This window comes from Mycena indigotica (genome assembly GCF_014461135.1).
Source record: "Mycena indigotica strain 171206Taipei chromosome Unknown Mind.scaff0007, whole genome shotgun sequence".
Lineage (NCBI taxonomy): Eukaryota > Fungi > Basidiomycota > Agaricomycetes > Agaricales > Mycenaceae > Mycena > Mycena indigotica.
The window spans coordinates 743,940-755,199 of NW_023503006.1; the positions used below are offsets into that span (position 1 = coordinate 743,940).

At 51.2% G+C, this 11,260-nt stretch overlaps 1 protein-coding gene across 1 annotated transcript; it reads right to left on the reverse strand.

Annotated features, from left to right (window-relative positions):
* Positions 1-8,043: 8,043 nt before the first annotated feature.
* Positions 8,044-8,863, reverse strand: MIND_00806200 (Transcription elongation factor Spt6; the record flags this gene model as incomplete). The annotated part of the gene is made up of 2 exons (XM_037364738.1): positions 8,044-8,556; positions 8,597-8,863. 2 exons carry the CDS (start codon positions 8,861-8,863, stop codon positions 8,044-8,046), a joined length of 780 nt encoding a protein of 259 aa, XP_037217980.1.
* Positions 8,864-11,260: the final 2,397 nt, after the last annotated feature.

Consider the following 11,260-nt stretch of genomic DNA (forward strand, 5'->3'; position numbering starts at 1 on the left):
GTCAATGCTGTCCGCCCCGATTATCTGCAGTAGTCCACCAATCATTCCCGGCTCATTGCCGACCTAACCAGAGTGAGGCACATCGAGCAGAAGACATAGAGTAAGCTTACTTTCAGAATATCGAGTTCAGCAGCGCGACGGGCATTGGGGTCGGGGTTGAGGGTGGACGCAAAGAGGTTTGACAGGGTCTGGAGATCCATCGCGCTGGAAGAGAGATGGACATCGTCAGCATCGCTGACCGTCACAAGCTCGATGGGAGTGGCATTGCCTACCTGGGGCGGGGCGGCGTCGTGAGTGTAAGGAGACAAGTGCCTTCGCTTTCGCCATCTCGTCCTTGTGGCGTTTCTTTTCTTTCTCAAGGTCCGCGGTCAGCTCTGCTATGTGCCCAGAGTCGAGCTGAGTCCTGATGCGGGCCTCGCTCTCCTTGTTGTCAGCTCAAATGCATACCAGCTCATTCTAGATCTGTTGGATCAACATGGCTTGCTTACATCATTCGCTACGATGGCCCGGAGTTGCGTCATGTATCGTTGATCCTGTGATACAGCGCTGATGTTCGGATGGTTAGAATTTGCTTCAAAGCACAGGGCAGAAATTAGTGAGACGCTCAGGCTACTCGTTCGCTTCTATTTACTATTCCATTCCAAAGCGCACGCGCACGCGATAATCCCGCCGAGTCGTCACCGTATCAGTCACGTCACACTTTTCTTCCTAAGACCGCCACCACTGTTGGGCGCGCTCTGCGCTATCGGTGGTGTGGCAAGTCTTGCGTTTTGTTGACCGCGCTCTGCGTCAACAAACTGCGCGACGAAAGTCGGCGCGACGAAAGTCGTCCAAGCTGGCTGTAACAACCATGCAACGCTCCGTCTAGAGCTAATATCAAAACGCTTCTCAAGCTGGGCTCGAAAAAAACCCTCTCACCATGCAAAACAAACCGGAGGCAGCCGTCTCTAATTTCTTATCAATCTCATATCCGATCCAAATCACGAATCGAGTTTGACCGCCGCTCAAAGAACAAAGATGGGACAAAGAAGCTATATATCCACCTGGTACGGACCCCATCAACGCGACTTGCTTTCTTTCTAACCCCTGCTATGGCTTCACAGTTACCAGACAGCGACGGCGATGTAACCATGTCGCAGGATCAGCTCTTCGCAGCGGCGGACCTATCCGCGGCGGAAGCTGAGGCAGCCCTACAAGGACTTTCCCAGGAGCGGGCGCGGATAGACATTGAACGAGCTGTAGGTTCCATGTCTTTCAACTCTGCCTTCAGGGCCTCATACACTATGCAGCAGCTGGATGAACAGCAGCAGCAGTCCAGTCAACGTATGCGCGAGGTCGAAGAACAAGTTCGAAGGACCGAGGAGCAACAGGCGGCCTTCCAAGCAAGAGAGGCGCATGCCGCTCTCCTTGCAGTAAGTAGCCTTACGCCCTTCGGAAGGAAACTCGCTGATTGGTGAGGTAGATGCAGACTGCTGACAGAAACACCATGATGGCCTATAAGTACGGGCCGCGGGGCCAACACGACTCAACCTCGTATGCAATTGATCTTAGTCTACCGGGTTTTGTCTCCGCTGCTACGCGAAAACAACGCGAACTAGATGAAATGCTTCGTACGACACCGCAAGGAATTTCCATTCCAGTTGGTCCAGCACTACCTACCAATTCGGCGCCGGTCGATCAGCAGCCCCCGGCCATAACGCACGCCGATCTTAATGCCCTCGCCAACATTCTCATCAAAGAGGGCTTTGTAGCCCGTGTCGGCGATGGAGACATAAACAGCGCCACAAGAAGAGTTACAGCCCACCGTTTGAATATCAAAAGAACCCAGGAGACGATATCTCAACGGGAAGACAAAGCTTGGAAGGTTCGCAACCAACCATACGTACTGTCCATTCGATTGATTAGTGTGCAGGCGTTCGTTCGATTGCGTTGGAAGGACAATATGGGTCCTGTTCGTGCCGTTGAAACGCCGCAGAATCGATGATTTGCACATACACCACCCTTCATGGTTTACGGCCGAGACGCCCATCGGCGTTCCGCCTCCTGGGCAGTATACGTGGTACATCGGCACCCGTTTGAAAAATCCACCTGGAACAACATACTCTTAACAACGCCGCCGCTCAATTACAAACCGAGCGTTCCCGGGAAAGCATGCTCCAAGTTTTTCTCCCGAAGTCGACGCCTCGTACATCCGCGCTCTTTTTCTCAGCCACATCAAAAATACTGTTACCGCCTTTAACAGCCCCGCTGGCCCAAAATGGCGAACCCGACGGCAGCAGCAGCAGCTCGCCACGGGAAGAAAAGGAAAAGTCAGGATCATCAGAAAAAATTGCGATCGCGCAGGGACTCGAAATTTAAGAAGCGGTTGAGGATTGCAACGCGCTTATATCATGAGAGAATAAATGCGGGAGATACCGCAGGTCAGGCGCTAGCTCAATTTTACCGTGATCTGGTGCAACTTTTGGATGTCGGCGGTATGTCGGACGACGAGGATAACAGCGGCGACCTGGGGCAAGACATTCTTATGACGGAAAAACTCATATGGCGTCATCCTGAGATAGCGCTGCATCTCCATTGGCTTGACAAGCAAGAGAAAAAATTATTTCCGCTGGCGGCGGTCATTCTATAAGCGCATGGAGTCTTCCAATATTTCCACCCGACATCCCCCGACGGGTCTTCCGCGTAGTTTGTTCGACGACGAGTGGTTCAAACAACAATGCGAAATTAATTCAGTGTTTGAACCGCAACTCGAGCTGTCAAAACAACCCTTCGAGCTTCGTGGATTTGTATCCTGGTAACTAGTTAGTGTCAGTACAGTACATATAGATACGCTGTAGAGCCTACAGTATTGCGCGCATTTGTTAACTAGTAACTTGGCTACCAATAAGTGTTGGTTGTGCTGTCGAAGGGACTCGCCAGGTTGTACCATGCGTGCAAAGCTAAACAGCTAATCAGGGAAGCGGAAATGGCGGGCATCCTGGACGAGTGCCGGTTGAGGGCCGTTCTTCCCAGCTAGGTTTTCGCGATAATGATTTCCAGCAGGTCGCCACATTCAAGCGTGCAGCGGAGAGTCTGAGATTGAGGTCGATCTCGCCAGATGTGGGGCAGCCGCCGGACACTCATTGACAAACGAGGGAGGAAAGTTGAAAGCGCGGCAATGGAATTTGGCTAGGGTAAGGGAGGAGTAGACTCAGTGGTTCGCGGACGCAGAGCGCGGTCAACAACGACTGGACGCGATACCTAAATGAGTTGCAAGGAAGCGCAAAACGCGCTCGAAGGATGGCCGCGGTTTATGATCCGCGGTGACGACATCAGTCACGTCACGCTTTTCTTCCCAAGACCGCCACCACCACCACTGTTGGGCGCGCTCTGCGCTATCCGTGGTGCGGCAAGTCTTGCGTTTTGTCGACCGCGCTCTGCGTCGACAAAATACGCGAGGTATGGAAGGCGGAAGTCGTCCGAGCTGTAACAGGAGCTCATACAACGCTCTTTTCGCCGTCTCAGACAGTCCGCTGACCCTAATTTGGCCATGGGCTCAACCGCTAGAAAGGAAAAGCTAGCTCCCTTCAATGCCGATGGACCGCAAACACATCGAAAGGCATCTGAACTGGCAGAACGCTTCCTGCCTGACCCTTCCTGACGATCGCAAACATGGAACAATTAGGAGCAACGCGAGAGTTGCGATTAAATTCTGACCTACGTCATCGCCAGAACGACTTAAATTCGCCCCCTCGTTCGATTCACCCGCCATCCAACCATGCCCATCTTCTCCGCCAACTCTCTGCCGCATTCTCCCCTGATTCCCTTGGCCCTCCCTGGTCGCGGCAAGGAATACCCCGATCTGTCGTTGGCCCCGGGCCATCCTTTTGCTATCAAGCTCAAGGATGGTACCTTCGCTGACGTCTACATCTATCATCAAGACACGCCTCAGGCGGGACTAGAAAAGACTTGGGCATGGGAGCGTACTCTCACCATTCCAAACAAAACTGAATCAGAGTTGGTGGAATCAGGTAAGCTTTTGCTTTCTGCCATCGGCTACCTGTTCTTCATCTGTTCTAGGATGGCTCAGACTCAAAAGTGGCGACCTTATTGCGTCTCGCAGTTCTGCTGGAACTCAGCTCCCTCACAATGACGTTCCCATGGCTTGGGTCGTCGGCAAGTAAGTTTCAATGCGCGCTTTGCTGTTTTACCCATTTAATTGACCTCGTCTACAGAGAGCTCATTCCTCTCGCTACACTTATCCAACGTAACCATTTTCTGGGACCTAGCACCGAACGCACCTTGCAGCGCCCAGCGGTTCAAATTATCGATGGCCAACAGACACTTGTTGGCGGCATAGCTTTCGAACGAAGCCCGATTGCCAAGTCAGTCAATGACGCGCGTGCTTACACCCTCGGCACCTCGTATGAAGTCCAAACTAATGTGGTTGCGCCGACTGCCTCTGTCAAAGTCAATGTACTCAGTCCATCAAGGCATTCACCTCAGCTGCCATGTACTCTTTGGAGCTTGGCCCCGATGTCGTAACCCAACCTTTGCGTCAAGCTGCCTTGCTGCTCAACGTCCCGTCATACGCAACAGAGGGCAACTACGCATTTGGTACAACCCAACTAAACGTGGCTGCTGCCCAACGCCCTGACGCAGAAAACAGTGCGATCATTTTCATACCTCGTTTTTGGTTGACCAAACATTGTATCAGATTCTTTAGCCGTAGACCTCAGTTTCTTTGGTGGAGCTCACATAGACGATAAGGACAGTGTTGGCCGTTATACTCATATGATGGTGTTATCCGACATCCCTCCCAACTATACTCCCGGGTTCTTTTTTATTCTCGCAATTGGACGCGGCAATAACTCAACTAGAAGACCTCGTCGGGACGAATAAACGCCTTACTTCAGTGCGCGGGTTCCTCCGTTACTCTCGGTAGACGCGCCCTGACCTCATTGCTAGGCCCTTGACACGCAGAAACAACAATACGAGGGGCTTCTAGACGCGATGCGAACAACTGCAACTCAGAACGAAGGCGAGAAACGCCAGTTGGAAACCATGGTCAGCCACCTCCAGAATGAGCTGGTACGCATTTAAATTTGGGTTGTTCGGTCGTTAAGCTGACAACGAGAAGAACGAGGCCCGCATCAGGACAGCGGAGCTGACAAGGGCCCTTGAAAAAGAAAAGAAACGCCACAGGGACGACATGGCGAAAGAGAAGGCAAGCACAGACAACAAGTTGGCCCGCTCACCAGCAGAATTCCGCCGCAACGCAACGTTGTTTCGTTGGCAAACCTGCGCTATTACAACTATGCATCAAGCGGGCGTCGGTCAGAACGCAAATAACAGAGGCAGTTAGAGCATGGTGGACAATCGTTCATCCTCATAGATTGTAGACCCTCATTCATAATCAGTATCGCTAATTGGCACACATCTTGGCTGTAAGATCAAACCTCCGTAAAGCGCTGGGGCAACCGGGGACCTGAAATGAGGGACAGAAGTTGTAAGCCCGGTAAGCCCGGCAATTCAAGTTCGAGATTCAAGGGAGGAGAGTTGCGCGGAGGAGAATCCCAGAGGGGTTTGTGGACGCAGAGCGCGGTCGACATTTACTGGGGGCGATACCTACCCGTCGTTAATCCGCCCCTGAGTCACACGTCGCACTTTTCTTCCCAAGACCACCACCACTAGTACTGTTGGGCGCGCTCTGCGCCATCGGTGGCGTGGCAAGTCTTGCGTTTTGTCGACCGCGCTCTGCGTCAACAAACTACGCGACGTATGGAAGATATGATATGCAGAGCTTTTGGTGAGCGGTCGTCTTTCGCCCAAGTTGTAACATCACGCAAACCTATTGATCAGCAAAACGGTTTACACGCTTTACAAGAGCTAAGGCGATGGTCACTGCTTTCTCCCTGATATATAGAACGTTCTGCAACTGCAGTTCGGACATCATAGCAAGCGATGCGGGACTCGGACTTCGTTGTCTGAGATAGTAAGATGGCTTGGCTGTCACCCTTGCAAGCTACTTGACCGCAGTGAACCGGCAGTGAACACACCCACCACCCACCCCATTTTTGTGAGATGGCTCTACACCGTGACAAATGAAAGTCGAACTTTCCTCGACAAATATCATCCTGGCTAACTTAGTCCCACAGTCGCGTTCGACCTTGAACTTGATTCTCGTATCGAGGAGTTTCGTCTTGAGCGAGCGCTCATGCAAGAGGATATAATTTGCCTGCGGATAGCGAATGAAACCCTGAGTATGACGAATATTCACCTTGCGTATACCAAAGACCAGGCCTTAAACCATCTCAAACGGTCCGCCCAATGCAACAACAACATGCAATCGCAGCTGACACATACACGGCATATCTTGGATAATTTCCAAAGAGACATCAAGCATAAAAACTCGCAAATTGACGCAGGTGTTGTCTTTCCACTCAAGCACAAGCTGACAACGTTAACAGGCGCTAGCGTCGACTAATATCCACCTACACTGCTCCCGAAATGAGGCTTTGGCCCAAATCACATTGTTGAAAGCTGAGCTTCAGGAGCTTCGCGCCGAGCTGTCAAAGTTGGAGACGCTGAACGAGTCCCCGATCTGAGCAACTTGGAGAATACTACCATATGTGGTACAGTTGTAAATGTATATGTCATGTATGTTATTATGTCGGAAAAAACTCAGAATGACTGCGACGGCTCCGGATAGGTTGCAAGCCGTCCCAAGCCCCCGATAAGATGGCGGCTTGGGACAGACAGGTTTAGGCTCGGACAGGCTTGGGAGACCCGACTGGGCTCCCAAGCCGTCTCGATCCGGCTCGATATCGAAGGGATTTAGCTGGCTTACAATGTCTCCCAACTGAAGCACTCAAAAGCAACAAAAAAGCGGCAGAGGACTGTCGAATGCATCGGTGAAGCCACACTCGCCTCTGTCTTGCTCCGTGTCAAACAGCATCTAAATAGTTTTAAACAACTATTTAGATACTCTGAAATGCACCATAATCTGCTCATTCTGCGAGGCTCATCGTAAAGCAGACAAAGGCAAATCCGCAGCTTTACCAACCCAGCCCGCGATACCTGTGCTTTCCACCAATCGGCCTCCCAGCTCAACAACCTGAGAACGCGCCACATTTCCTCTTCGACGAGCATCATTTTTTTTCAATCCATCGGCGTTTCCGTGCCAAAGCTCGCGACCATTCGACACGCATAGCTAGAAAGAGATATGATGTAAAGATCCTGAATGTCGTCGTGAAGAGAGCTCTCATCGTCATCGAAAGCGCCAGCCGCAGTCTCACGCCATAGACAACTTCCGCGCCAAGTTCGTGGTCCTCTGCGTGGATTCGCGTGTTGTCTAGCCGGTCAGGAGGGCGTTTGTCCTCCGCATGGAGTGTTTCTTGGGTTGTGGGTCTTCCTGTGTTGCAGCTTGGCGGACAGACAAATGACCCGGCATCGCATTCATGGAGTACCAAACTGTGAATGCATGCTGCAAGGGTCATAAGCATGAGAGCACAACGAAAGGCGTCAAACAAAACCAATTTTGAACAAATGAATTCTTGTTGGCGAAGAAGCAAAGACTGAAATGCCCGGGCTTCTTGCGGTTCAGTGTAAAGCCATACATAGTCTTGCCGGGATTGGGAGCGAGCGAGTTGGTGAGAAAGATGTCTATAGAGTACATTCAATGGCAAAATCTCGTCTCGAGTAATTCACTCACGAAGATCGTTCTCGAAGCCGGCCTTGTAGCGATCATGCTCCATAAGTTCCTCGACTTTGCGAGCCATCGCTTGCACGTGGTTGACTATCGGTTCATCCAAATCCAAGTAAGTATGAGCGGAGTCGATGATGTATTGGGGACCATAGCCACGCGGATCATTGACTTCGGTCGCGTTTTGGAAGAAAAACAATCAATGATTAGGATCAATCTGCACAAACAAACGACCCATACCGATATAGTGATAGAGTTGGTCCTCCACCTTCCATGTAACCACAAGGTGATCAGCTCCGACGACGGACGAAACCACATCGCCTCGCTGTTGTTTCTCCAAGAACGCCTCTGCTTGAGAACTATTGAAATTGTGGAAGTTGGCCCCTTAGTTGGGGTGCTTGATTATCTTGCGAGTCCGGTCGACCTCCGCTCGTTTTTTCCTCGCCAACAAGTTTGTCGAGTTGGTACCTCCCGGCATCCCAAAACAAGTCGGGCAGAGTGCTCCGTTCGTATTGATCATCCGTTTGCCCATCGGAATTAACAAGGGTAAGGTGGACGAAGAATTCGTCGGTGTTGAGCGTTGAGCTCCGAATCACGGTCGTGATGGTTTGTCCTTTCTGAGGAAGGGTCTTCGGTGCATTGACCGAGTCATCTTCAACCGGTCCTTCGAATCCAGAGTTTAATCGGTCGCGCAAGCCGCGAGAGTTTGCCTGCAGAACCACAGCAGAGACAATGAGATGAGTGCGTAAGCTTTTCGTAGTCTCTCCGCTCAACATGGTGAGAACCTCGGGTCCTGAGAGGTAAGCGAAGGGTGATAGATTCTCTGCGAACAGTCGCATAAACTCGTTTGTGATGAGATCGAGAGTAAAGCGCTTGAGGTCGTAATTAGCTTCCTTAAGCTTTTCAGCGAACTTCGTCCAAATCAAGCTCCGAAAGTTTCCGTTCATTTTCTGGATTGTCCATGGTCAAGCCGACAACCCAAGACGGGTGCTTGTCTTGGATGTCGTCTTCATCGTAGCCAATATCATCCATAGCCATCTTGCGCGCAAGTTCGTAGTCCTCTGGGTGGATTCGTGTGTTGTCTAGCGGGTCATAAGTGTGCTCGTCCTCTGCGCGGAATTTTCCCTGGGTTTTGAGGTCTTCCTGCCGCGTAATTCGAATGAATCCGGCAGCATTCATGAACAACGACTTGGTCAAGAGTTCCGACTGATGAATTGTTCCCGATTGATGATGTTCTCGCCCTTGTAAAAGAATTAGACAATATCCACAACTAAGAGTTACAGTGTTTACCAAGCGCTCAATCATTTTCACAAGTTGCTCAGTTGCTGGGCCTGCGAGGACCAAGACCACAGATGGTAACAGCGTTTGGTAGTACGCGTCACCCACGGCACGATTGATGTCCACTCCAAATTTGTTGACTACATCGATGAGCACCCGTTAACAGAGCTCCTTCAAGTTCAAGAGCTCCGGAGAAGAACCAGAACCAGAGAGGAGGTGGTGGTCGCGTCTGTGATGCCAAATGAAGGGTACTTCAACAGACTCGATGAACAGTTGTCGCAAAGTATATGTCACAGCTTCAACGAGTTGCGGGCTGAAAGGGTTAAGCTCGCCGTTGGGGGTAAAATAGTCCAAGGCTTTCTTCTTGGAGACGCGCGGAGTCACCCAGATAGCGGCATCGTCAAGTTCGTCGGAAGAGAGATGGAGTGACTGGAGCTTTGGAAAGCGTACAAGACGCGAGTTACATGCGCTCAGGAGAATCCTTCACGCAAATAAGATCGTCATCTTCTGTTGGGAAGAGATTCTGTATTGTCGAGGGTTCGAGGACCTGAACGAGAGTTAATGGATAATTGTGGGGAAGGCAAGTTTCGCACACCCCATCCTCCATACCATAGTCGTAGTCATGCCCATCGTCAGAAACATCGTATATCTCAGGCTCTTGCCATGAATATGTCCATGAGAAAATGAACATGAGGCTTTAGGTGGAATCAAAAAACCTTGCATTTATGCCTGTGAGTTCTAGACGAGTACGAACCATCTTTCTCATAAGCTCGTCTAGGGCCTCTGCAACACAGTCTCCAATCGCGGTGGCCTTTCCTTTCCCGCAGAACGGGTCCGACGAGCGAGTTCCGTTGCAGGGCTTGCTGTTTTTTTTCTGGCAAATCTTTCTGGCTGCTGGGTGGTGTACGGTGCTGGGTTTGGGATCGAGGCGGCGTACAGTGCGCAGAATGGCGAAGCAGGCACTTGTTGGGCTGCAAGCGTAGTTCTGCTGCAGCAGGCAATTAGCCACGAGTCAACACGCGGCCATAGATCTTGTCGGAACTTGGGAGGGACTTCGGACAGCTGATTGAAGGAAAACTCAGAGAAAGTTCGGGTCAAACACGGAGAGATATCAAAATTAAAGTTGACGAGCAGATTAGCCACGAGTCAACACGCTGCGCTATGCGCGCACATGTTTCCTTCTATCCCAGACACAGAGTCGAAGCGCAAAGCGCGCTCTCGTTCATCCCCGGTTGGCGGCGCGTTGACCATCAGTCATGTCACAGTCATGTCACACCCATCCCCGTTTTCTTCCCAAGACCTCCACCACCGTTGGGCGCGCTCTGCGCCTTCGGTGGTAGGCCTTATTTCTGGTCACTGTTGGGCGCTCTGCGCCAACAAACCACTGGCACACATCGTAATGTTGGCTTCTGGTGAGTCGTTCTTAATATTTCGGCGTTTTGTTTTTCGCTGATGGTACTTTGCGGGTCTAGCTCGATGAGTCGCCTTGCCGTCGATTGAGAAATTGGGTAAGTCCTCATGTCTCTCGCAAGATTCAAGACAGGAACTCAATCTTCATATCCCAGCTCCCTAATCCGACGTGTAAACAGCTGGCGACGCTGCGGCCGAGACTTGGGAGTAAACTCTGACCTGCGTCATTATACAACTTGGCTTTACAAAGTGCACAATTCTCCTCCTCGACCGCTTCTTCCAACATCCACGAAATCTTCTTGGCAAGCCTTCTTCGTGTCCTCCATTCTTGCATCATTTGGGATGGCGTTTTTTGCTTCTCAGCGCCGCTTAAAATCGTCCATCCTTGTGAAGGTCGAGGAGGAATGAGTTAGGTATGTGCTTCAGTTTGAGCATGTCAAGGTCTGATAATCGATACTAGCGCTAGCGGTCTCACTCAGTCCCATCGACAAAAATCCAACCCATTGGCGTCGTGTCTTCCCCCCACGTCTTCATTGACGGTCATCATCACTGGGTCAGCCAGACACCAGCAAACTGCACCCTACTCCCACGATTTTTGAACTTCTGGCAATGTATGCGTCTACAAGCTCGATGCTGTTCCCATAGCGTCGCCCACAATTGTCGAGACGATTTCCTTCCCAAGACGGCCGCACTGTTCGGCGCGCTGTGCACTGTTAATAAAATATTGCCAACTTTCACGTTTTGCGTCGACGGGCGGCCAGCGCGTGTCGTGCCATCTATGTAAGCCACGTGCACTGATCGATGCCGTCAACACAATTGTCGTCGCTCGAGCCAAACCACCATGAGGCATCTATGTCCCCCTTCCCTCTCAAAGGTCTTGAACGCGAT